Source organism: Neurospora hispaniola (genome assembly GCF_033458365.1).
Source record: "Neurospora hispaniola strain FGSC 10403 chromosome Unknown B0T23scaffold_5, whole genome shotgun sequence".
In the NCBI taxonomy this organism is placed as follows: domain Eukaryota; kingdom Fungi; phylum Ascomycota; class Sordariomycetes; order Sordariales; family Sordariaceae; genus Neurospora; species Neurospora hispaniola.
The window spans coordinates 1,850,548-1,876,483 of record NW_026944410.1 but is presented as its reverse complement, the minus strand read 5'-3'; the positions used below and the strand labels follow the sequence as shown (position 1 = coordinate 1,876,483).

The following is a 25,936-nucleotide window of genomic DNA, read 5'->3' as shown; positions in this document are numbered from 1 at the left end:
AATATTAAATAAACAAGGAGTATACGTAATTAATACATATTATATATACTATATAATAGTCTTCGACTTTTTAAGGAGGGGATACTACCTAAATGTAATAATTAAATTTATATAATATTATAATTTTCGCGGCTTTATATAATAAAAATATCTGTAAATATTTATTATAAATATATTTAATACCAATCTCCAATTAAAGGGAGTAAACCTATTAATTTAAATTAGTAAACCTATAAGTAATATTTCTCTATAGGGAAATATAGACTAACCTTTCTTATTATATATTCTTCTTACTATATATTAATAGTATTATAGATAGTTGGGAGGAACTATTATATTAATTCGATCTATCCAATCCGGTAGAAACGTCTAATATACTAAAATATAATTAATATATTCTATACAAACGAAAATCTAATACCGATATAGCATTACTAATATACGTTTAGTCCAGTTGTACTAACGTTAGAATTTAAAATAAGAATATTAATATTCGTTTATAACGAATTTTAGTCCGAAATAATAGTAGTCTATTCCGATTATACTTAATTAAATTTAATAAATTATATTAGGAAAGAGGCCTTTTTTAATAGGGATATAAGGGTCCTATAAAAATATTAGTATAAGTAGGCTATAATAGGTAATTAAGGGGGCTTATATTTATATTTAAAGCGAATTAATAATTATTAATATACGCTTTTTCTACTTTTTCTATTTAAAATATTCTTCTAATATCTATATTTATAACAGAAATTTACTATAATAAAAGGCGAATATTCGGGTTGGATTAACGGGAGGCTAAATATCTAAATCCTAATTTAATTAAGAAAATATATATATTAAATTATTATTATAATTATTTTTAAAGAGGGCTTTAATAGTATTAACGCCAAACTTAACTAATAAATCTTCCTTATTAAGAATATAAGTAGCGTTAGGGAATCCTAATTTTCTAAATAGGAGCCTTTCCATTTTTTTAATATCTAAAGTTATAATAGGATTATAAACGCCTAAAAATTGAAATATATAGTAATTTTACGTAAAGTATTGTAAAGAACGAATTAATATTATATTAAATTCCTTTCTCTTTTTAACGTCTTCAAAATCCTTTATATCGTATATAGGATCGCTACGTAGGCGCTTAAATATAATATTAATTATAATTATAATTTTATTACTTAAGGTATAATAAGCGAATATAATATAATAAATAATTATTAGTAGAATATTAACCGACGGGTATATTATAATACTATTAAATAGAATAATAAAGGTTATTATACTACAAAATAACTAAATATATTTATAATTATCAATAATAAATATAGTACCGGACAATACAACGGCCCTATTATCTAATATTAAATTTTAAATAAATAGGTTAAAGGCCTACTATTTAAACCCCTATATTTTTTAAATTAATTAGAGGTTATTAAAAATACTAATGAATTTAGATATATTGCGGTTGAATTAGAAATTAGTAGGATAGTTAGGGTTGTAGTAAAATTTATTGAATTTTATAAGGGTTTTACTAGTGAGATAGTCCGGAAATTGGATGGGGAGCGCTATATTTTCCTATACTAGGGAGGTAAATATATTAAGATTTATTATTCTATTTAAAAGGGGGGTAGTAGAAATATAAATGATAGTGCGCTTAGGCAATAGGCGGATCTATTTCTATATTGTAGAATCTTTATTGTATATAAATTATACTTCGTTATAAATAATTCTATAGAATATCGTACCTTCGATTAATATTATCGCTAAATAGTAAAAGTACGATTTTCGGACTTTATTTATACTATAATTCACCGGTATATTAGTATTTTATAATTAAAAACTATATAATATTTCCCTATATAGAAACTACTAAAAAATACCCTTATTTCCCTATATAGAAACTGTTAGCAAATACCTTTATTTCCCTATAAGAAAACTGCTAATAAATATCTTTATTTCCTTATAAGGAAACTATAAGTAATTGGGATTTTTCTATTATAGGAAAACTTACTCAGTATTATCTTCTAAATCTTTATCCTCCTCCTCTTCCGCTTATAATTCGGCGGAATTAATAATTTCCTTATTTTTCGCTTATTATTTTCTTATTTATTATTATTTTATTTATTATTTTCCTACTTATTATTAACGGGAGCGGTCTTCTTCGAACCTTTTTTTTTCGAACCTTTCTTCTTCGAACCTTTTTTCGGAGCTCGCTTCTTAATAAAAGTCTTCTTACTTACGCCGTTAGTATTGTAATTATTACCAACCTCTGTTAATTAATTTTATAGGATATATTTATTATATTTAATAGGAGACCCGTTATTAGAGAAGGGAAATTTATATACCTAGCGCCGATAATATATAGAAATAGCGGTTAAAATAATAAACCGCGCTATATCGGAATTATTACACTTCTTAATATACGCGGCTATAAGTATATTAAATTCTTACTAGGTCAATATAGTTTGCGTGCGATTGTCCCGTTAGGATATAGTATTATAGTAATTGTAAAAGTATTTGAAAATAAGCGAATTTCCGAATATAATTATATATTCGTAAAATATTTAAATAATAAGGTTAAATAATATTAGAATTAGCGAAGGATAAGCGGCGTATTATTTTATTTTATTCCTATACTCTATTTCCTCTATATATATTAAAATCGCTATTATATATATAATTATTTTCCTAGTACTAATATTATTAATTAATATAACCGCTTTTAAAGGACTCTCTTTTAATTTATAAATAATATAAATATTTATAGACGCAATTAATCTATTATTTTTCTATATAGAAAATCGAAGGGTAGTCGGATAAAAGTAGAATAAGGATATAAATATTAAATAATTTAATTTACTAATAAATTAATAGGGTAATAAATAACCCTTATCTCTATTTAACCCTTATTTTACCCAATTATAATAGTCCCTAAACGTAAGGAGATTAAAACTTTTACTATTTTTATTATTCTATTATTACGCTTTATCTATATAATAATTCTATTTCTTTATAATTTTAAAGATAAAGTCCTTATTAGGAAGTTTGGATAGCGGGTAACCGCGCTTTACTAATATAGATACAATAAACCCGCGCTATTATTATAAAGCCGCCTATTAATTAAAGAGCGTTTTATTATTTACTATTACATTGGGCTTTAGATTATCCCTCTTCTAAAAAGCGGTTGTATTATTCTTTAAATGATTTATTAATTTTTATATACTTCGGTATTTTTATTCCTATTTAAATATTCCGCTAAAGCCCCCTAATTGAAGAATATTAATTCGGTTTTAATAAATAATTTATTAAACGGATATTAATAGGGTTAAAGGTATTTAAATATAGGGGTCCCGTCCGATAAGACTTTAATAACCTAATTATTTAAAACTTTAAATATTAATTATAATATATTTACCGAAACCTTAATATAAATTTTCAAAAAGTTTTATCCGTTATTAAGGCGGTTTAACTATTTATATTAATTTTAGGTTAATTTCTTTTGCTAATATAATTCTAATATATACTTTCCAAATTAATAGAAGGTAGCGAGGTTCTATATAGAATTATAGAGGTACGTATATAAAAGGGTACGAACAGTATTAATATCCGTTATATTATTTATTTTAACGAAGCCTCTACGGATTATAAGAAAAATATTATTATTTATTATTTAAATAATATTTTCGATAGAATTCTTATATTTAATTTCTAATAATATTCTATACCGATTATCTTCGGATATAACTATATATAGCGCAGCCTTTTTAGGTATAATACTATTACAATTAGTAAGATAATAATTTTTATTAATATATTAAATAGTAAAGTAATTATAGTAGAGTATAGCGTGGACCTAGTCGTTTATAGAGTAGCTACCCTAATTATACTATTTAGAAAAATCCTAAATATAGTATAATACGCTATTGAAATTTATATTTATAATAGAAGTTTTAAGGTAGGTGAGGTATATTACGAGAAAGGTAGCTATTAAATAAATTTTATTTTAATTTACTAGGTAGCGTTATTCTAGTATAGGGTTCTTTAAATTTCCAACCCGGATAGTATAGGGAATAGGAGGAATATATAGTACTTTAATAATAAAAGTTAGAATATAATTATATTATAAGTATATAAAGGATTAGGGGAAATCCTTTAGTAATTATTTTTATATATCGAAGGAAGCGCTATTTTAGAAAGTATTACTATAAATATAAAGGGTTTTTAAGTAAAGGAAGGGGCCGAAAATTTCAGTTATTATAATAAAGATTAAAAGTTAATATAATAATACGGGTAATATTTCTCTATAGGGAAAGAATATAATAAGTCGGATAATATTTCTCTATAGGGAAAATATAAATAGGGTTATATTATAATATATATTAGTAATTTATATTTATATTCTATATAATTTCTTAGTATAATTATATTAGGATAATTGAGTATTGCTATATATACTAGTACCTTAAGCGCGGCCTTCGCTTTAAGTACGAAAGTAATAGTTTGGTTTGGAATAAATTTATTTAATAGATTACCTAATTCTTTATTACGGAATTTTAATATAATAGGCCTAGTACAACCGACTTTAAAAGGGTATATATTATTACTTTTAGGAGAGACAAATTTAGATAAAATATTAAGGAGGGTTTTAATTGTCTAGATATTGTAGTAGCTATTATAGTAAGGATAGCTTACTTATATTAAAACATCTTTAGTTTATTATAATTTATATTTTATAATTATTAAATTATTTTTATTAATTAATTTGTACTAAGTAAGCGGTAGATAATATAAGGCCGAAAGGGTTTCGAATTTCTTATTATCGAAGAATTTAATTAGTAGCCTAGGGTTTAGGTTAGTAACTATATTACTTTTAACTTTTAGGTTAGTTATTTCTATTATTTTATTTCCCTACGGAAAAAGATAATAATATTACTTATAATTAAAATAGTAAATATTTCTTATAATAAAATAAAATATTAATCTTTATTACTTATATTATTTTTATATAAGGAAATTTTACTTTAAACTATATTATTTAAAAAATAAAAATAGAAATATAAATTAGAAAGGACGACCGGGGAGGGTTTTATATTTGTAATAGGTAGGATTGCTAAGGGTCTCCTATAAGAATATAAAATATTAATCTTTTCTACCTATATTATTTCCCTATAGGGAAATTTTATTTAGAAAGTATGTTATTAAAGGAAGGAGGAGGAAAGGAGTTAGAAGGACCGATTAAGGAGGGGTTATATAAACGATTTAATATAGATTTACCTAAATTTAGGGTAGATATTTTAAAGTACGGATTATATTAATATTTCCCTATAGAGAAATAATATGGGTGAATTATAGGGAGTTTTAATGTAAATATTCAATAGATTTAATAGAGGATTTTATATTATATTTTTATTTAGTCCCTTTAAATATTCTTTATTATTATATATTATAGTTATTCGTTGGGTATAATTATTGTACTAGTATTTATATACTATCTTCTATATATATAAGGGTGGGACGAGCTGTATATAGAGGGGTTCTACGGGGGTAATTTACCCTAGGTATATGCTTATTATATTTTATTATATAATAATTATTAATCCGGGTCCCTATATAACCTATAAGCTTTGAATTATATAGTATTTAAATTTTTATCCGTTTAATAATATACTTTTATAGATATATAGATAATTGGTCTTCTATTAGTCGTTTAATAACTATTAATCGATTTCTATTATTAAGAGATCCTATGAAATAAGGATTTTATATAAGGATTTATCCTAGTTAGATTATTAATACTTATATAGTAAATTGGTATTTTAGGCGAGTATATTCCGATTCCTACTTATTTACCCCCCTTTATTAATTCCTATAATTTTATTTATACTTTAACAACTTCTTTTTATATTTTAATATTTATAATTTCCGCTTTAGCCGCCTCTTTACATTCCTTCTTACGTACTCTCTCTACTTTAATTCGCTTTATTTAGAGAGTTTTAAATTCGAGGGTATATATAAGTATTCTATCCTTCTCTATAACTTATACCTCTCTTACCCTTTGAATTAATATTTATATATATAGGGTGGGTATTTGTAGTATTAGATATTTAATTTAAATATTAGATTTATTGTATTTTATTAAGGTATATAGGAATTTAATTAATTTTAGAATTATAATACTAGAGAATAAAGTTTGTGCGAATAGTTAATAATTGTTAAAGGCTTAGAATAATAGTATAATTAGTGAATTATCGAATATTAATCTTATTTGATTTAGTAGAATAGAAATAAAAGGAGGAGTTGAGGGACGAGGAGGTATTGTTAGATCGAGATAAATTAGTGCCTTTTTAACTATTTTCTCTCTTCCTATTAGAGTATTATCCCTCTTTTATTTATTTATATAAAATTAATTACTATTATATTAGGTAAATTATTAATAAATTATTAACCTACTATTTACTTTCGTTATATTACGGTTTAATTAGTCCGTTAGTAAATTAGTCCGATATTTAAATTTAATACTATACTTTATCTAAATTTCCTCGTATACTATAAGAGTACGATTAAATCTTATATTTCTATTAGTAGGTTAGTAAGAGTATATTAATAGTAAGTTTTGGATATATTAGCGATAAATCCCCGGTTGTAATAAATATACGTATAAATATACGGAAGAAGCGATATAAACCGATTATTCCAATAGTAGGATTATTAATATAGTATTTTAATTATATTAGTATTTAGTTGTAATATATCTTATATTTTTTAGTCTATATTTAAATAAGTATAATTATATTTAATATAAATAATTAGAATAGATTTATTTTAAATTTAATTCTAAACCTCCTTTCGTAAATTCTCTATAATATAAATAATTAAAGGTCTAATATAAATTTAGAATAATAGAGCCCAATTTATATTTTAAATAATAGTAAAATTGTATATATTTATTAAGGGTTTTATATATAAGTAAACCTTCTATTTATTATTGTAATTAAGGATTATTCTAGGTGTGTTTTTGAATACTACGCTTAAAGTGGATATGATAAAGTTGTACTATACGGCTAGTGAAGTACGTAGGCCTACGGCGGTAGTAATTTCTCTTAGAAATATATATTGAAAACCCTATATTAATTGATCGGGAGTTAGTACGGATATATTAGAGATAGAACGTTGAATAAAAAGTCTATTTATAAGTATTTTAAAGTTTTAATTTATAGTAATATTATAAAGACTTTCTCCGTCTAATTCCCGCTATTTTATTATATATTTATAATTAACTTCGAAGATTTCAAATACGGTTTTGAATGTAAGGGCGTATATATTTAGCGAATCGGTATTAATTAGAATACGGACGAGGGGGAAAGTTATAGTAATTAGGGATTTATTAGGGATTTATTAGGGATGGATCTAGGATAATTCAGTAATTTATATTGTTTTAGCTATTCTAAGTAGAAGTTCTATATGACTTTTCTATTCTACGTATTAGAAAGATATTTATAATTTATATCTAATTTAAAGGATTTAATAAGATTTTTACAAAAGAATTCTATTTGCTTTTTAAAGAAATAGATAATTATAAAATTAGTTCTATCGTTAAGAACTTTTTAAATATATTATTTAATAAAAAAATTTAATAATTTACTTTTAATAAGATTCTAGTATATAAATTTATACGAGTATTTGGATTTTAATATTTTAATTAATATTTATATATTATAGTTTTAAAGCTTGAAGTTCCTAATAGTTAAGTAAGAGTGCGATACTTTTTAATTACTAATTAAACCCTATTAATATTATTAAGACTTGTATATACTTAGTTAATAGTATTTGTATTATATTTACTAAGAAATTGAATAAAATGTGGGTTGCGGGTTAAGGTTGTTAAATTATAGATTAATTAATAATTAATCTTTAATATATTATTAATATTAGGAATTTACTTATTCTAAGTTATATTAGGGTTTCCTACTCTCTATAAAACCCTTATTAAATTATTAATAATATATTAAAGAGTTTTATTGGGAGGTGGTAGTAGGTGCGTGTGTTAACTATGGGAGGTTATAACGATATATAGGATAGTTTTAGTATTAGTTAGAATATAAGTATTAATAATAATATTATAATTTTGAATTTGGATAGTACTATATCCTTGTAAGTATTCGGTTTTTAATTTATTATTAATAAATCTTTAATAAATATTTAAAATAAGGAGGAAAGATCTATTTATTATATTTAGCCTTTCTTACTAATATAGAATATATTTTAATATACGCTTCAATATATAATAGTTTGGGTATAAAGTCCCTTAAATAACCTTTAATTATTAATTTAATATTTAATTAGAATCGATTAAGGTTATTAAGGAAGTTAGTAAAAAAATGTATCCTCTCTCCCGGCTTCGAATTTTAATATTTTAATTAATAGTGAGTATAGTTAGTAATTATTTTAATAGAAATAAATTAGGAATATAAGTAATACTAATTATAAGGGGTATATTTTAAATAGGAAATACCTTACTTATATATTAAATAAATTTATAAAATAGCTTTAATTCTTTATAGCCCTATATTTCCTAACGTATTTTAACTGTTTATATTTAATTAGTTATAAAAATTATATTAATAAATAATAATTATTATTAATTAAATTATAATAATATAATTAAAGCCGGGGATGAATTATAGATAAATTTATACTTAATAGTTCGCTTAATTAAAGGGACTTTATCCTATTAAAGGCGGATTTAAGATAAAAGGTTTATAACTTCTTTATCGACTATAGGTATAGACCCTTATTTATATGCCTACTAAATTCTATAGTCTAAATATTTATAATATTTAATACCAGTATATTTATATATAGTACAATAATAGATAGTATTATTCAAATAATTAAAGGAAGTTTCTTTCGTAGGTATTTTCCTCGCGATATAATACTAGATTTGGGATATAAAAAAGTAATTAAATATTAATTTTATTTATACTACTATTTTATTTTAAAATACTATTATTATATATTTTACTCTATAGAACCTTAATTTAGTCTTTGGTTAAACTATTAATATTTATAACGTATACTATATTAAAAATAGAAAATTTAGGGTATTTTAAAATAATAATTATATAATATATTATTTTAATAAAAATAGAGTATTAATTAATATTATTAAATAAAATAAGCGTTAGGCCTATAGTTTCAACCTTTATATAATTAATATTATAAGATTAATTATTAATTAATGTGGGATATATTTAGAATATATTAATAATATAATATAAAACTTACTAGGAGGTTATTAGGTATTATAATATTAGGAGGGGTTATATCCTTTAAATTTTTTAATTTATTAAATTTAGTTACTATATTAATAATTTACTATAGTTCGAATATAATAGACGGTCTATTAAATATTTTATTATTTTATTCGGTTAAACCGAACCTAATAATAATAATTAAGGTATTAGCGTTAGAAATAGGGTAGGCGCTTATTTTGCATTGAATACGATAAATTAGAAATTAATTAGGGATAAATTATATAAGTATTATTACGAACTATTATAGAAGATTTATAAAAGGGTGAGTTCGGGTTGATATTATTCGGATTTGTACGTTTCTTATTCGTAGGCAAGTTTCGTTTGTTAGGATTAAAAGCGCCGGTTGTTTTTCTATAGGGAAAGTCAAAAGGCATGTATGCGACGTGTTAAAGGGGTGATAGTCAGCTAAGAGATTTTCTACAATATGGGGTCGGTCTTGGCGTATCTACTTAGGTTAGGAAGCTTTGGGTATGGGGTCGGGTCATGTGAGTACTCCTTTCCTATTCGGATCACAAGTCAAAAATCTGCGATAGGACCTCGATTCATCCCAACTTCACTAAGGGAGAAGAGTTGAGATATTGGACGCAGGAACCGGACTTGTTCACCTGCATCTCACTCGTCCGTCTCGCTTGGGTTTTGACTGTTTCTGCGTCACAACTCATCAATGTCGGCAACCGCCCGACTTCTCTTCACTCAATCATTCATCAAACCCACAACATCAGCATCCATCCGTAGCCAATTGGCGCTGCCGAATAACAAATTCTCCTGGGCCAGGTCAGCGAGCCACTACACGGCATCAACATTCAAAGCAGATTTCGACAACGAATTCCACAAGGACAACGGGTTCCATAAGCACCATCAGCATAACAAGATGGGCAAGAGACAGTTTAACGGCAAGCCTGGAAAGTTCAGGAAAAAGCAGAAGAAGGTTGTGGTTGCGTCCGAAGGATCCCCGGAGGAAGTTCTGCTGCACGATATCAATGCACTTCTTGAGACCTTGACTGTGGCCGATGTGGTCGACGAGGGAGCCACTGAGGCTCAGGCTGAGGCCAAGCCGGAGGTTGAGAAGGTAGAGGGTGAGGAGAAGGCGGAGGAGAAGACGGAGGACAAGGAGGACGCCGAGACCAAGCAGGAGCTTCTTGCGCAGGGCACCGAAATCGAAGCCGAGGTGCTATCACTGTCTTCCACCGGTGATGGTCTTGCCAGGCAGAAGGGTTCGAACTCCAACCACATCTATGTCGTCCCCTTCACTGTCCCCGGCGACGTTGTCAAGGCCCGCGTCTACCGCCACGTACCGCAAGATGGCTACTCGCATGCCGATTTCCTGGAGGTCCTCACCCCTTCGCCTCTCCGCGACGACAGCCGTATCCAGTGCAAGTACTTCGCCAAGTGCTCCGGCTGCCAGTTCCAGATGCTCGACTACTCGGAGCAGCTCAAGCACAAGCGCAGCATCGTGGTCAAGGCCTACAAAAACTTCTCCAACCTCTCTCCCGAGCTTGTTCCCGAGATTCTCGACACCATCGGCTCCCCTCTCCAGTACGGCTACCGCACCAAGCTGACCCCCCACTTCGACGGCCCCCCTGGCGGCAACCGCCGCGGCTTCAAGAAGCCTATGGAGGAGATGCCCCCCATCGGTTTCACCCCCAAGGGTCTGCGCAAGGTGATGGACATCGAGGACTGCCCGATCGCCACGGACGCCGTCCGCGCCGGTCTCAAGGCCGAGCGCGAGCGCATGTCCAAGGAATTTGCCTCCTACACCCGCGGCGCCACCATCCTGCTTCGCGAGAGCACCAAGCGTGTGCCCAAGCCCGCCGACGGCTCGGAAATCGCCGTCCCCGATCTCAAGCCCGGCGTGCTCTCCACGCCCATCGTCACCCCCGCCGCCGACGGCAGCTACACCGACTTCAAAACCTGCATCACTGACAACAACGCCACCTCGACCGAGTACATTGATTCCTTCATCTTCCAGAACCCGGCCGGCTCCTTCTTCCAAAACAACAACTCCATCCTCTCCCCCTTTACCGACCACATCCGCCAACACATCCTCCCGCCCTCGCTGCCGGAAGGCGCCAAGCCCATCAAGAACCTAATAGACGCCTATTCGGGCTCTGGCCTCTTCACCATCACCCAATCCTCCCTGTTCCCGGGTGGCTCGATCGGCATCGACATCGCCGACAAGTCCATTGACTTTGCGCGGCGCAACGCCCGCCTGAACGGGCTGGACGAGTCGCAGTGCAAGTTCATCGCGGCCGACGCGCCCAAGCTGTTCGAGTCCGTTGCGCAACTCGACGCGGACGAGACGGTGGTGGTGTTGGATCCGCCCCGCAAGGGGTGTGATGCCAGCTTTTTGCGGCAGCTGATGCAGTTCGCGCCGAGGAGGGTAGTGTATGTCAGTTGCAACGTGCACACGCAGGCGCGCGATGTCGGCGTGTTGGTCAGGGGCCGCGTGGGGGATACGTTTGGGGAAGCGTTTGTGGATCCGACGGAGGGGGAGAAGAAGATGAGTCGCTATGTGATTGAGAGCATTCGCGGGTTTGATTTCTTCCCGCAGACGGGGCATGTCGAGGGCGTGGCGATTTTGAATCGGGTTGATGAGTAGAGAGTAGTTGTGTGTGATGAATACAAGTAAAAGACGAAATGAGGCTTTGGAATGAGATGCCTAATGGTCTTGGGATATAAAAAAGGATGATTTGCGGCTATCATGTGGTAACTATGCATATAGATACGGTACTTGAAATTCATACCCCTTGAAAGACCATTCATCCTCCTGTGTCGTTAGATGGTCGGTTTGCGGATGAACTCTTATTGCTTTCATCAAGTTTGTCACGTCAAGGGGAGGAATATGGTCATGGTCAAGGAGTGTAAACGATAAGTAAAGGCGTTGTTGAGAACAGGCTACCGCCTAGCAACGAGCGGACTATCAGCTACTTAGAGGTAATATAGAGGCACCACTAGAGAGCGGCTAATGTCCTCTTTGCCGGTATCACGATAATAGTCACTATGTACGATCCTTCACTAATCACTACACTCGGGTAACCACCAACTTTCACTCACTTTCTCTGCCTCCTTTGCATTATTCACCTCAACTTTAACTCGATCCCTTTCTCACCACACCCCTCAAGGAAACATATCAAAGCTTTAACCACTCGATTCTGAGCGCCTGCAGACCAGGAACAGCAAGACTTAACATCAACTATTCCATGACCACCACCAGCAGCAACAGCATCAAAAGCAGAAAAAGAATTTGGCGGGACATCATAATGACCTTTCAGATTATTACAACTTGCGCTATCAATCGGTTTAACTCTATAGCATCTTCTTGATGACCTATTTTTTACTTGCAGAAATGACAACCGCCGACTAAACAGCCAGCGCTCTGACGTGCCGGTGCCTCATCTACAAGGCGAGACCGGCAAAGATGGCAAAGGCACCCATGGCCATGGCGGGCACGGTCATAGCAACGGCGCTGCCGGCGGCGCCGCTGGTGTTCTTGGCGTCGGATGTAGCATCCGAGCTGGAGCCCGAGGTGGTGGAGTTGCCGGAGGAGGAGGAGACGCTGCCAGAGGACTGGATCTTGGCATCGTTGGTACCGGGAGCTGTTGTGATTTTGTTAGTTAAAGTTTTCCTTGGTACTGAAAGAAGAAGGAATACGCACAGTTGCTCTCGTCGTTGCTGAGGGGCTTGACGGCCAAGTCGGAGATGACGCTACCATCGGCGTTCTTGACAGTGTACTTGGACTTGAAGTTGGTAACCTCAATGATCTTGCCGCTGGGCTTGGGGCTAACACCATTGGCGAGGATCTTGGGCACGTTGGGAGGCATGGCGGGGAGGGTAAAGTTGCCGTCAAAGTCCTTGGACTGGATCAACTTCTTGTCGCACTTGGGGGGCTTGGGGCCGGAGCCGTCCTTGGCGGACTTGACACCCTGAATCTTCTTCCAGTCGAGCTTGGCGAACTGATCCTTGAGGGTGTAGAAGTCCTTGAGGAGGGTGACGGACTGGTCCTTGGTGTTGACGCTGACGAGACCGTAGCTGTTCTCCTCCTCGGTGTACTCGTAGACGATACCACCAGAGAAAACGGCGCTGAAATCCTTGCCGTAGATGGCGCCAACCTCGGTGAACATACGGGGCTTCACCTCGTTGCAGCCATACTCGGAGTAGAAGACGGGGACGGAGGTGTTGCTGAAGCCCTCGACGAGGTCAACGTAGCCAGACTTTTGCATGTCGCTGTCACCGCACCAGGAGTAGCTGTTGAGGGCGAAGATGTCGGCACGGCTAGGGTCGTCGGACTTGCCGTCTTCAGCGCAAGTGAAGTACTCGAAGCTGTCGAAGAGAACGTCACGGACATCGGCGGCCGAGTAGCCGACGGGAATCTTGCGGTCGCAGTGCTTGGCGACGTAGTTCTTGATATCGCGGGTGACGGCCCTCATGTAAGGGGGGACCTGGCCGGCGGAAGAAGCGTCGTTGATGACCTCGTTTCCGGAGAAGAAGGCAAGGGTGTTGTCGTAGTTCTTGAAGGCCTCGACAACGGCGAAAGTGCGGTTGACGTAGGTGTCATAGTACGACTCCCAGGGGTTGTAGTTCTGCAGGGAGCCGGCAACCTGGGGAGAGTTGACGTCGAGGATCATGTAGATACCGGCGGCGTTGAAGATGCTGGCGCACTCGTCGTGGTTGACATCCGGGTTCAAGTTATAAACACGGATGGTGTTCACGCCGAGAATCTGGAGAATGGCAGCGTCACGGCGGCAGATATCGCCATCGCTGAGGGGGTCCTTTCCGAGGGCGGCATTGTAGCCAGCAGAGCCACCGGGCTGGTAGGCGACACCGACGATCTGGAAGATGTTGTCATTGGGGTCGACGAAGAACTGGTTCTTGACCGTCAAGGGCTTGACGGCGGCAGCGAGGGTCGCGCTGAGCGCGATAAGAGTCGATTGGATCTACAGTCACATGTAGCGTCAGTCATTGCGCTCACATGCGTGCCACTGCAATGTAGTGTACATGCTACTGCAGTACAGCTGCATATAACATGGCCAAGAGGCTGCGCCGGCGCATACTTACAAGCATGGCAATAGTATGATGGGTCTGGAAATTCCGCAGCTACTGGATTTGCAAGTCGAGATGACCGAGTTCGGTTGTTGATTGACAAAGAGTTGTTGCTCTGGTGATCTGCCCAAATACTAGTAGTAGATCGAAGGGCAACGAAGACTCGAAATGAGAAAACGGCGGTCGGCAGGAAATCACAACAAAGCTGTCTAAAGGAGCGACAAGAAGAAAGAGCGGAGCCTCAGATCAGGCAAATCGGACGAACGAGTGTCAGGAATTAAAGAAGGTGCAGAATGCGACTCCAACAAGACGCCAAAGTCGATGCGTTGTACGGAAAAGACGGGGACGAAATAGAAAGGAAAGAGAGGAAAGCAAGGAAGAAAAGGGAGATTCCAAGGCGCAAGTTGGAACAGGCCAAGATACCAGGGGCGGCACACCCCAAGCCGAACACGGGCAACAAGTGAAAGTGTCATGGTGATTTCGGCGTGGTTGGGAAGGCCCATGGGGGCACCGCTCCACACAAGCGAGCTAGCGAGGTTAGCCAAGTGTCAGGGTAGGTATTGGATACCTTCTCCCCTGCCGCGCAGGACTGTGGCACCTGAAGTAGCTAGTTCATAACTCCCCTTGATTACTGCTTCACCCAATTGCAGTCTTACTCGGCCGTTCATCACCATTTCTTTGGAAACAACACGGGGGCACCCTTTGTTCTGGGAGTTCTTCTAAACAGTGTCGCGCTAATCTGAGAAGGATCAAGTCATCTTCCGTTGCAACCTCCTCCCATTTATCTGCGTATCCAATCCTCTCTCCACATTCTCCATTGTATTATGTAGGTGAAAATGTATCAATGCCAAATACCCGACCTACATGCTTCAAAAAGCCAAGTGTGGTTCATTCCTGAAGTTATTGTGACGGATTCATGGAGCAGGCATAAGGCTGTTGGGTTACTGACGATCGCCGGCATGCTACCTTTGTCTGAGATTAAATGTGATTTCCATGGTCCCCATAAATTATATTGCAACTCGTACTATCCCTGCACGACGATGGGATGACAGAGGGACACTCCCGCGCCGCCTCTGTTTGAGATTAGGTGCTGTTTAGATCTTGGCCACGACCTGTCAAAAAGGCTGTGAGGGAAGTTGTGAGAGCTTCTATTGTTTCTCAATGCCGCACATATGATATTTGTGTCACTCACGCCGTCACAGGAAATGTCAGGGAACGACACCCGAACTCTTCGTTACGGGAGATGTGCACAAGCGGCAGCTCTGATGCAGGCACACATAACCGCTGCTGTCTATTCGCACGGACAGGCACACAGGGGCAAGTACCTGAGCGGCAATGACGATTTGGAAGTCTGTCGGTAGCAGCCGGCTTCAACATCTTTCCATCCGTCGCATCTGTGATCTGGAATTTGCCCCCCTCATTGCTTCCAGTATCAGGTGCTGCTGTTGAACGTCTGAACATGATGACAAAGCAACCATTCAGCGTCTGGATGACCTCCTGTTCTGGAAGCTGCATAGAACATTCCTTTCCAATGAACTAGTGCCGTGCGCATCGCCAACCGGTACACTACTCGATTGATTACGAAGCAACGTCAAGCAGGTATAATCTGTGCTGAAGTCATCCATCGTTGATGCCATCAACTTGCACTTGACAACAAACTTCAAACCTCTCACGCAGTTGCAAATAGTACCAACCATCATCCCTTTCGGTTCATACTTTCTTGCATTGGTCTTGGAGCTTTGGGTACACAGTTATCATAAACACCACTCATTGCAATCACGACCTTTAACTGAAATTTCATCTACATTAGCTGTCCTAATTCCTCAGCTCAGCTATCGAGATCGAGGGCGGAAATACTCAACACTACGCAAGTTCTTATTGAGTAGTCCATACTAATCATAATGAACGACTCGGAACAAGAGTCGCAGCCAAAAGGCGCACCGCTGCCACTCGCATCAGAGGTCAGCACATCATACATCAACGATGGCGAACACTTCGAAATGACAATCAAGTTCGCCCCCGAGCAACACTCCCAAAGTTGGCTTTTTAGGGACGACACCACTTTCGAGGACATTCTCATGGCCCTCGGCCACCAATGGCCTGAATACGATTTTTTGAAATCGAAAGCTATCGTCGAGAAGCGCCAGTCACCACCATCATCATCATCAACAACAAAGACCAAATCCCTCCTCAAGACTCCAGACGACGATGCCCTCCCCATGCAGCTCTACGCCGGCAACTCCCTCCGCTTCATGGCCCCCAAGAAATCAGCCCTCGAATCCCTCCACGCTGCTTCCGCCTCGATCGCCAAGCGCGAAGCAGCCCTCCAAGCCCAGCGGCGCATGGCTTACAAAGGCCGACCAGCTCCAACAAGTAGCCAACGACCCGGTGCCGGTGGGATCCACACCATCAACGGCTCAGCAGATTCAGACACCCGCTTCACCTTCCAAACCATCCGGCCCCTCCCCCACCTCCCCAACCCCTCCCGGAGCCTTTCCTTTCTTAACCGGCTTGCCTCGGACCCCGGCATCCGCGCCGCCATGCGCTCTCACCAATTCACCGTCGGCTTGTTAACAGAAATGGACCCGGGGCAGTATACCGCTTCTAATCACGAGGGGACCACCCGCATCTTGGGACTGAACCGCAACAAAGGGGAGGTGATTGAACTTAGACTACGAACGGACGCGTACGATGGGTACAGAGATTACAAGACGATCCGCAAGACGCTGTGTCATGAGTTGGCGCACAATGTGCATGGGGATCACGATAGGCAGTTTTGGGATTTGTGCAAGCAGATTGAGAGGGAGGTAGAAAGGGCAGATTATACCAAAAACGGGAGGGTGGTGGGTGGGGAGGAGTATGAGTATGGGCCTGGGCCTGTGAACGAGTCGCCAGATGAGGAGGAAGAGGAAGGTATGGTGATGGATCATGGAGGTTGGACAGGCGGGACGTATGTGTTGGGTGCTAGTGATGCGGTGCCGTCGTCCACGTCGGCTGAACCGGCTGGGTTGACTCGGAGGGAGATCCTGGCGAAGGCAGCGGAGGAGAGGATGAAGAAAGCGAGCGGTCCGAAGCAGGGCAGTGAGAATGAGGATGGACGTCGCGGATAAAGAGCAGAGCTATGCTACAAGCACGATAACCTCTTTTGGCTTTTTATGGGCATTATCATCATGAGTAGCGTTTTGGATTTCGCATAGCGTTTCAGGTATATGATTACTCCTACAGGATGATACCATGCATACAATTCTCATGATATTCACGACGTCAACTATTATTCCGTATTTCCCGATGCGGTGCACCTTTAATCAGGTTGTGCCTATGTGTGTATGTGTGACGCAATTTCAAGGGCCCTTGGCAATCACATGGAACTAGAGGTACCTACGCTCTTGAATTCTGAGTGGAACCTTGAGTGCTTGACTACTACAAACATCCCCGCGAAGTAGGACGGCCAGAGAAATACATCATTCGACATGATTCAACAACGGCCACAGGCACTAAGGCAAAAGCCTCGTATTCCGGTCCGCTTTCCCCTGAATAACATCGTGGTCTCCAGGATTTCTAGTCAAATTGGTGCGGGTCGTTGAGGGCACTGATATCGTATAATTTTCTTATTGCTCCTGTACCTCACCGTTCTACAACTCAAGAGTATTAGAGGGAAGGTAACAGGCTCTCGAACACTGCCCATCAAAACCAGACAACGAGACTCGCTAACTCAGCATCACTCGGAGCACATGGTGAACACCATTAGACATGCCGAGAACTGAAACTAGTAGTATTGTAAATTCAAGTAGATACGTTTCGTGCTTAGCTGGACGAGCCTCAACAAGATACACATCACCACCTTACAACCAACGCTTCATGGGTAATTATCTGAGGTCAATGACACCATGTCATCTTCACATGCCGACCTTTCATCTGAGATAAGCTTTTGTGTACAACTTTCCATGCGAGTTCTCGCTCTATTGGGATCTTCTGTCATGTCCGCATTAAATGCACCAGGATAAAATGAACCAAACCCGCTCCCCGTTCCCTGACCAGAAATGAAATATTTATAATACCATGTGCGCCACACCCATCAGCCTTTTAAGCTTGGAACTCCACCGCACCGCTCTCCTCCCACTTGCCAGGGACCAATGCCAGAGGCACGATACCACTGACGTGCATCTCAGGGCCAAAGATCTTGGCGTTGAGCCCGAGCTCTTGTGTCGCAGCCTTGAGGTTCTTGAGACCCTCCTGGTAGTTGGGACCGGCACGACGGACCCAGATCTGAGTGTTGTGCTCGATGAGAGCCTTGCCATACTCCCTAAGAGCCTTGATGACACCCTTGAAAGTGCTAGCGACGTTGGTGAAGTTGGCAATACCACCACCGATGAAAAGGACCTTACCCTTCTCAGACACAGGAGCACGGAGCATGAGGTCGAGAACAGTGCGAGCGTAGTGGTAGGTCTGAGACTCGGTGGGAGCACCAGAGTACTCACCGTAGTTGGCAAGCTCATCAGCAAAACCAGCCGAGGCGATGGCATCGGCGTAAACCACGGAGGCACCACCACCAGCGACGAGAGTCCAGATACGGCCATTGGGGTTCAGGACAGTTAGCTTGAGCGAGGCACCAGTCTTGGCATCAAGCTCAGCAATGTAAGCCTCCTCCTTGGAGAGCTCACGGCCGAAGGGAGCGGGGAACTCAATGGGCGGGCCGGCATCGATGTTGACACCGGTGTTAGAGCTCTGAGCAACAATGCCCAAGGCGGCGGGAGAGCGGGCGATAGCCCACTTGTTGCCGCACTCGAAGTCGGCCGTTTGGTCGAGCTTAGCAGCAAGATCGAGGAAGTGAACCTCGGCAGAGGTGGCATCCTCGTTGGGAATCACAACCAAGGGGTTGATCTCGAGGTAGGTGAACTGGCAGTCCACATAGACGGCATAGAGACGGGCAACTGTGAGAGGCTGTTAGTACTAATGATCGAGTCATGCATCCGCTAAACCCGGATGGTTATCAGAGTGAAGAGTGTGGGTTCTCTACGCCTGACAGGGCACCGCCAAGACTGGCCGGTTAAGCTTGATTTGACAGGCAAAACTTACTGAAGTCAACAAGGACATTGTGAATGCCCTTGGGAACATGCTTGAGCAGTGTGCTCGCAAGCTCCTCGTTGGAAGGGTATTGTGAAAGGTCGACGGGGATCAGGATCTTCTCGGCCTTCGCATCGACGTCACCGACATCAACACCACCCTCGTGGTAGAAGAGAATCCAGTCACCCTACATGATGTGCAGTTAGCTTCCGCAACTTTATTTTAAGTTTGGCAATTCTTTTGGAGAACCACGTGTCGTGATGGGGTTTGGGTAGGGGTTGAGGGGGGTTGTGGTGGTGAGGATCGCAAAGGGGGCGGTGGGTGTGTCCCGCTCCACATGAATTGGGTTTAGCCTCCGTTCGTCCGTAGACTGGCAGGGGCAACACAAGTCATGCACACGACTCAAAATGTGCTTCTCATCCCCAATTTTCTCAACCTTCCCCCTAAATCCTTTTTTTCCTCTTTTTCCCAAGTATATGAAAATTGAGGCCCGCTGCCTCACGAATTTGTTTCGACTTGAATCGGGATGCGGACATCGGACCTCTTGGGCTTGGCGACACCGTCATTCGGATGCACTTGCATGTGGGACCTTTCCGATGATTCGACGAATTGCCAAGACGACTGGGAAAAGCGACAACACTTACATCACGAACGGAGTTGATCTGTTACACGTTAGCGTGCAGTTCATTTATGGAGGACCTTGGCCAATCCAGCAATGGGACGACTTACGTTGATATAATACTCGGTTTCCTGGGGATGGGGCACGAACGGCTCAACAAGGAACTGGCGAAGGACGCCCTCTGTGTGCTCGACCTTCTGAGGCTTACCGGCGCGCTCAGCAATCCAGGCCTTGGCCTCAGCCCAGGTCTTGTTGAGAGCAAGGAGACCGCTCTTGCCACGGCGCTTGATCAACTGATCGGGCTTGGCGACGAAGCGGGCGCCCTCCTGGAGGAGCCAAGGGTAGGTGACCTCAGCCTGGCTGAGAACACCGTTCACATCGGCATCCTCGGCGAAGTGGAGGGAAGCAAGTCTGGGAGGAGGGTTGTGCTTGGTCGGGTTTGGTAGCGTGCTGGGCTTGATGACGGGGGCACGGGTGAGGTGGTAGTTGAGGATGGCCTTGCCGTCGGCCTCGAGGATGCTCTTCGCAGACATTGTGGTGGATTAGAAGAGTTCAGGTATGTGGAAGATTTCCTATGTTCGGTTGCCTGCTTTTATTGCTCCTGTTAGCACCCTGATGATAAAATCACTGGTCTACGGTGCAAGTTGCGATTGTGACAGCACGCCCAAAGTTGGGAAAGTTGGGAAAGCTCCCAGAACCAGCGCGCCGTTCACACAGCTCGAGCTAGTTGTTCCTTACCTCAAGTGAGGAACACGCAAACAGTCGATTGAGAGTGGTGCAAGACTGTTGTTGTGTTGGACGACAAGAAACTCGATGACGGAGGTCACGGTCGAGTGTGGATGTTGATGGTGGAGGGAGGGAAGGGGAGGAATGAAGAGAAGGGAAAATTGATCGAACGGGGTGGGAAGAAGGGCGGGAGAGAGTTGAAAGATGAAGAGAGAGACGGGATGCTTGCTTGCCTTTGGATGGGAGGGGAGGAAAAAAAGGAAAAGGATCGATCCAATTCTTTGCCAGGCACGGCGAGGGCAGGTCAGAATTGCAGGGACGGTTGGTACAGCTTCTGCTTTTCTGGTCCTGTTGGGGGAGCGAGCAACGGAAGGGACCACGGCCAGAAACCACGCCTGAGCAAAAAAGGTACCGGCCCCGCGTCCTCGAAACCATTGGGGATGACTGGCTGGGCAGGCAATTCAGCACAAAATCGCAATTTCCAGGATGCCGCGGTCTGGGTTTTCGAGGGGTCAGAGGTACCGGTACTTCGCGGGGTATCCCTGTGGATCCTAGTGGGACACTTACTGGAGGCAAACCCAGGCTAATGCAAGGTGGGCAACTGTGTGCCCCACAGCTTCCACCGCAACAAGCACCGGCATCAGCAGGCGGCCAGCGTCGACCAGCACCTCAGCAACATGGAATGCAGCTCGGTTCATCCAGCCTTCTGTGTCCACGCAAGACTGTCAGCTCTACACTAGAAGCAGCTCACCATTGCAGACCATTGTCCTCGTCTATGCAATTCATTCGTCAAAGTGGTCAAAGAGACAATATTGGAATGCTTTGGGCTGCTCTACACTAGTGTGCTCCGCCCTGTGGCATGGGAATGCCCAGTGTTGTACTGTCTTCTTTTACCCCCCCAACCCAAGTGGGCTTGCCACAATATTCGTCAAGGTTACCCGTTCCTCTTCCAAATTATAGACCCCAAGTGGCCCAGAGACTCACTAATTGAGTCACAATGGACGTTGTCAACGATTCATTGATCCAAGCGCAAGCTGGAACCTCGGGGGCGGAGGCGGCGTGGTACGATTTGGAATGGCGTTGACGGACAGGACGGTTTTCATTTTCATCCACTTAAGTTGTTCTTGTCCCTCCGCGCCTCTTGGGCGGGCCCGTAATTGGGGTTCGTCCGGTGCCGGCTCTCACTTAGACGCTTGTCCGCGGGTTGACTCCAGTTTCCCCTCTCGTCATTCTCCGGCCTAAAGCCTTGTATGACGGGGACTGATCCGGAGTACACTACGGGACGAGGCACGGGGTTCCGTAGTGGGGAGACACGCGATTCTGGATAAGGAAGCCCGCTGTCGATGTTGTTCTCTTCTGCAAACCGGAACCCCCCTTTTTGTTTTGCTGTTATTGTCTTTAATTTCATCACGCATCTTTCTTTGTCGTTGGTTCCCCCGCATTGAGGTGGTCCAATAGGTCTCCGAGTGGCACGCACATCTTACCCGATGTTAATGGCTGGTATGCTATACCATACTCGGGCCCTGTTGTCTTGACCCTCGTCGTCGTGCACCTCGAAGCCAGTCTGCCCCTATTCTGCTTTCCGTTTCGAGAAGCACAAAATGTTCTTTACAGCCTAGATCACCTCAATTACTTTGGGCAAATGTCCAAGGTGATCATGCACTGCCAAGGGCCACAAAAGGACCGCAGCTTCGTACCTTTGTTGACGCCGAGTGGAACCAGAAACCCCCCGAGGACCCGCGGGCGCCGCCTTCCGCAGGGGTCGAGCTAGGGAGCAATGGCCGCTTCCCAGGGGGCCACCAGATAGGGCAAGGCTCGGGTGGACCCCCCTTCGGCTACATGTGGATCCAGCTGTGTGGATGACACCGTTGCCCCGCACCCAGAGCTTGGAGTGAAAGGTCACTCTGTTTGATATCTCCAAACAGCCTTTGATGACAGTTTATTGCATGATGCCCCAGGTTGGATGACGGCTAGTTGCTACACCCAAGACCTATGGTCTGTTGCTGCTTAGTGGCAGTTGTCATCTACACTCGTGGTAAACATCTCGAATGTCATCTTACCCTTCAGGAGGATGGAGAGGATCATGATTACTTTGATGCTTATGGACGCCCGGGGGGAGAGGGGTCATCATGGTGCACCCAAAGAACCTGGAATAAACACCCGAACTGTCTCCAGCTGTCTATGCCATGTCGGGTCGGGGACGACGAGCATTCCATGCCACACGCAATGCGATGAACATGGACCATGGCACAGCTGCGCCTATCAGAATCGGATGAGGTGTTACTTGCGGGTGCAGGTTACCCTTGGCGGTACCGGTACTTAGGATCATCAAGCTGTGGGGCCCACCGCCTGTCAGCAACGCAACGCACTCCGAGTGGGAAGGAAGGGAAAAAAAAAAAAAGGTTGACCTCGAACCCAGAGGGTGCCGTCCGTGTGTTCTTTGCAATTCCGGTGTCGCATAGCCATTGAGGTTGCAAGCATCACGGTCCGATCGACCAGGGTCCAAAAAAGAGTTGGGGAAGTCGGCAGTCTTGTTGGATTTGACCACCCCTTGCTGGCCAATTAACTCGACGTCCGCGGCGAGCGAACACCAGCACGGAAGGAAAGACACACGACCAGAAGACAGTTGAGATTTGGAAGACAGTTTCTGGCCCTGTATTTTTTGGTGAAATCGGCTGTCAAATTGAAACTGCGGAGCTGCTCCTGCCTCCTCCCCCTCGCCTGCAAACTTGCGCTAGCAATTCTGCCACCCGACCAAGAGGAACCTTGTTACGTACCCTCGAGATTGTTACTTACCAAAGGGCAGGAACCGACCAGACAAAAAAATACGCTCCCCCTCCCACCTCGCTGCTCCAGTCCCGTCACCAAAACCCTCCATTTACCTCATCTCCCGTTTCTTTCTTTTCCCCTACACCCCCTCAAGTCTTGACCTTGACCCATCTCCCTCATTTCCCTCCCTCTTCCTCTTTCAATTCTCCCATCCTTCCATCACCACATCGCCTCTCCAACTTCGCTTCCTTTATACCCCACCATCACAGGAAGTCATCCGCTGGGAGAGTCACCATAACCATATTCAGTGAAGATGCCTTCCGCAACGACCGCTAGCACCAACGGTGCCAATGGCGCCTCTGCCAGCCCTGCTCCCGGCAACCTCTCTGCGAACGACAACATCCGCCGCTTCACTGCTCCCAGCAGGCCGTTGAGCCCTCTCCCCGCCCATGCTCTCTTCAACGAGAAGACACGATGCTTCGTCTACGGTCTGCAGCCCCGTGCTGTCCAGGGCATGCTCGACTTCGACTTCATCTGCAAGCGCTCCACCCCCTCGGTCGCTGGCATCATTTACACCTTTGGTGGTCAGTTCGTCAGCAAGATGTACTGGGGCACTAGCGAGACCCTCCTGCCCGTCTACCAGGAGGTTCCCAAGGCTATCGCCAAGCACCCCGATGTTGACGTCGTTGTCAACTTTGCCTCCTCCCGCAGTGTCTACAGCTCCACCATGGAGTTGATGGAGTACCCTCAGATCAAGACCATTGCTATCATTGCTGAGGGTGTTCCCGAGCGCGTAAGTTTCCACTTGCCTTCCACCCACCATTGCCTTGGTTGTTTCAGGCAGCTAACACGCTCTTAATCAGCGCGCTCGCGAGATTGCCTACGTTGCCAAGAAGAAGGGCATCACCATCATTGGCCCTGCCACCGTTGGTGGTATTAAGCCCGGCTGCTTCAAGATCGGTAACACTGGTGGTATGATGGACAACATTGTTGCTTCCAAGCTCTACCGCAAGGGCTCTGTCGGCTATGTCTCCAAGTCCGGTGGCATGTCCAACGAGCTCAACAACATCATCTCCCAGACCACGGATGGTGTCTACGAGGGTGTTGCCATTGGTGGTGACCGTTACCCCGGAACCACCTTCATCGATCATCTTCTGCGCTACCAGGCCGACCCTGACTGCAAGATTCTCGTCTTGCTTGGTGAAGTCGGTGGTGTTGAGGAATACAAGGTCATTGACGCTGTCAAGCAGGGCATCATTACCAAGCCCATCGTTGCTTGGGCCATTGGAACTTGCGCCAGCATGTTCAAGACTGAGGTTCAGTTCGGTCACGCTGGTGCCTTCGCCAACTCTCAGCTCGAGACTGCGGCCACCAAGAACAAGAGCATGCGTGAGGCTGGTTTCTATGTTCCCGACACTTTCGAGGACATGCCTGCTCTCCTCAAGCAGGTCTATGACAAGCTTGTAGCTGATGGCACTATTGTCCCCGCCCCCGAGCCCGTTGTCCCCAAGATCCCCATCGACTACTCGTGGGCTCAGGAGCTTGGCCTTATTCGTAAGCCTGCTGCCTTCATTTCTACCATTTCCGACGACCGTGGTCAGGAGCTCCTCTACGCTGGCATGCCCATCTCGGACGTTTTCAAGGAGGAGATTGGTATCGGCGGTGTCATGTCCCTTCTCTGGTTCCGCCGCCGCCTCCCCGATTATGCCGCCAAGTTCCTTGAGATGGTTCTCATGCTTACTGCCGATCACGGTCCTGCCGTGTCTGGCGCCATGAACACCATTATCACCACTCGTGCCGGCAAGGATCTCATCAGCTCCTTGGTCGCTGGTCTCTTGACCATTGGCTCTCGTTTCGGTGGTGCCCTTGATGGTGCTGCTGAGGAGTTCACCAAGGCTTTCGACAAGGGCCTGAGCCCCCGTGAGTTTGTCGACACCATGCGCAAGCAGAACAAGCTTATCCCAGGTATCGGTCACCGTGTCAAGTCTCGCAACAACCCCGATCTTCGTGTCGAGCTTGTCAAGGAATACGTCAAGGCCAAGTTCCCCTCTACCAAGCTTCTGGACTACGCCCTCGCCGTCGAGAGTGTCACTACCTCCAAGAAGGACAACCTTATTCTCAACGTCGACGGCTGCATTGCTGTCTGCTTCGTTGATCTCCTAAGGAACTGCGGTGCTTTCAGCACGGAGGAGGCTGAGGACTACCTCTCCATGGGCGTTCTCAACGGTCTGTTCGTGCTTGGTCGTTCCATTGGTCTCATTGCCCATTACCTCGACCAGAAGAGACTCCGCACTGGTCTTTACCGTCATCCTTGGGATGATATCACTTACCTCCTCCCCAGCCTCCAGCAGCCCGGCCCTCCGGGTACTGAGGGTCGTGTTGAGGTCCAAATTTAAAAGGAAAT

At 42.2% G+C, this 25,936-nt stretch overlaps 5 protein-coding genes across 5 annotated transcripts; 3 read left to right on the top strand and 2 right to left on the bottom strand.

The window, feature by feature from the left end:
* Positions 1-9,821: 9,821 nt before the first annotated feature.
* Positions 9,822-12,071, top strand: B0T23DRAFT_360102 (S-adenosyl-L-methionine-dependent methyltransferase). Its single transcript, XM_062836247.1, has one exon. The coding sequence runs from the start codon at positions 9,979-9,981 to the stop codon at positions 11,911-11,913; it is 1,935 nt and encodes a 644-aa protein (XP_062691783.1). The 5' UTR covers positions 9,822-9,978; the 3' UTR covers positions 11,914-12,071.
* A 639-nt stretch (positions 12,072-12,710) lies between these two features.
* B0T23DRAFT_443604 (putative beta (1-3) glucanosyltransferase) lies at positions 12,711-14,800 on the bottom strand (the record flags this gene model as incomplete). The annotated part of the gene is made up of 3 exons (XM_062840870.1): positions 14,370-14,800; positions 12,970-14,248; positions 12,711-12,910 (listed from the first exon to the last, which is right to left on the bottom strand). The coding sequence occupies exons 1-3, from the start codon at positions 14,373-14,375 to the stop codon at positions 12,711-12,713; spliced, it is 1,485 nt and encodes a 494-aa protein (XP_062691782.1). The 5' UTR covers positions 14,376-14,800.
* A 1,355-nt stretch (positions 14,801-16,155) lies between these two features.
* B0T23DRAFT_165329 (WLM-domain-containing protein) lies at positions 16,156-17,620 on the top strand. Its single transcript, XM_062832802.1, has one exon. It carries the CDS (start codon positions 16,256-16,258, stop codon positions 17,462-17,464), a length of 1,209 nt encoding a protein of 402 aa, XP_062691781.1. The 5' UTR covers positions 16,156-16,255; the 3' UTR covers positions 17,465-17,620.
* Positions 17,621-18,105: 485 nt separating this feature from the next.
* Positions 18,106-20,570, bottom strand: B0T23DRAFT_443602 (putative ATP citrate lyase subunit 2; the record flags this gene model as incomplete). Its single annotated transcript, XM_062840869.1, has 4 exons — positions 18,106-19,285; positions 19,431-19,605; positions 20,063-20,080; positions 20,148-20,570. The coding sequence occupies 4 exons, from the start codon at positions 20,568-20,570 to the stop codon at positions 18,438-18,440; spliced, it is 1,464 nt and encodes a 487-aa protein (XP_062691780.1). The 3' UTR covers positions 18,106-18,437.
* Positions 20,571-23,845: 3,275 nt separating this feature from the next.
* On the top strand, positions 23,846-25,928 carry B0T23DRAFT_319321 (citrate synthase-like protein; the record flags this gene model as incomplete). The annotated part of the gene is made up of 2 exons (XM_062835117.1): positions 23,846-24,325; positions 24,396-25,928. The coding sequence occupies 2 exons, from the start codon at positions 23,846-23,848 to the stop codon at positions 25,926-25,928; spliced, it is 2,013 nt and encodes a 670-aa protein (XP_062691779.1).
* Between the last annotated feature and the right edge of the window lie 8 nt (positions 25,929-25,936).

What these genes read in the sequence shown, in the direction of transcription:
- B0T23DRAFT_360102 (XM_062836247.1), top strand. Translation starts at nt 9,979, where the DNA reads ATGTCGGCAACCGCCCGACTTCTCTTCACTCAATCATTCATCAAACCC.
- B0T23DRAFT_165329 (XM_062832802.1), top strand. Translation starts at nt 16,256, where the DNA reads ATGAACGACTCGGAACAAGAGTCGCAGCCAAAAGGCGCACCGCTGCCA.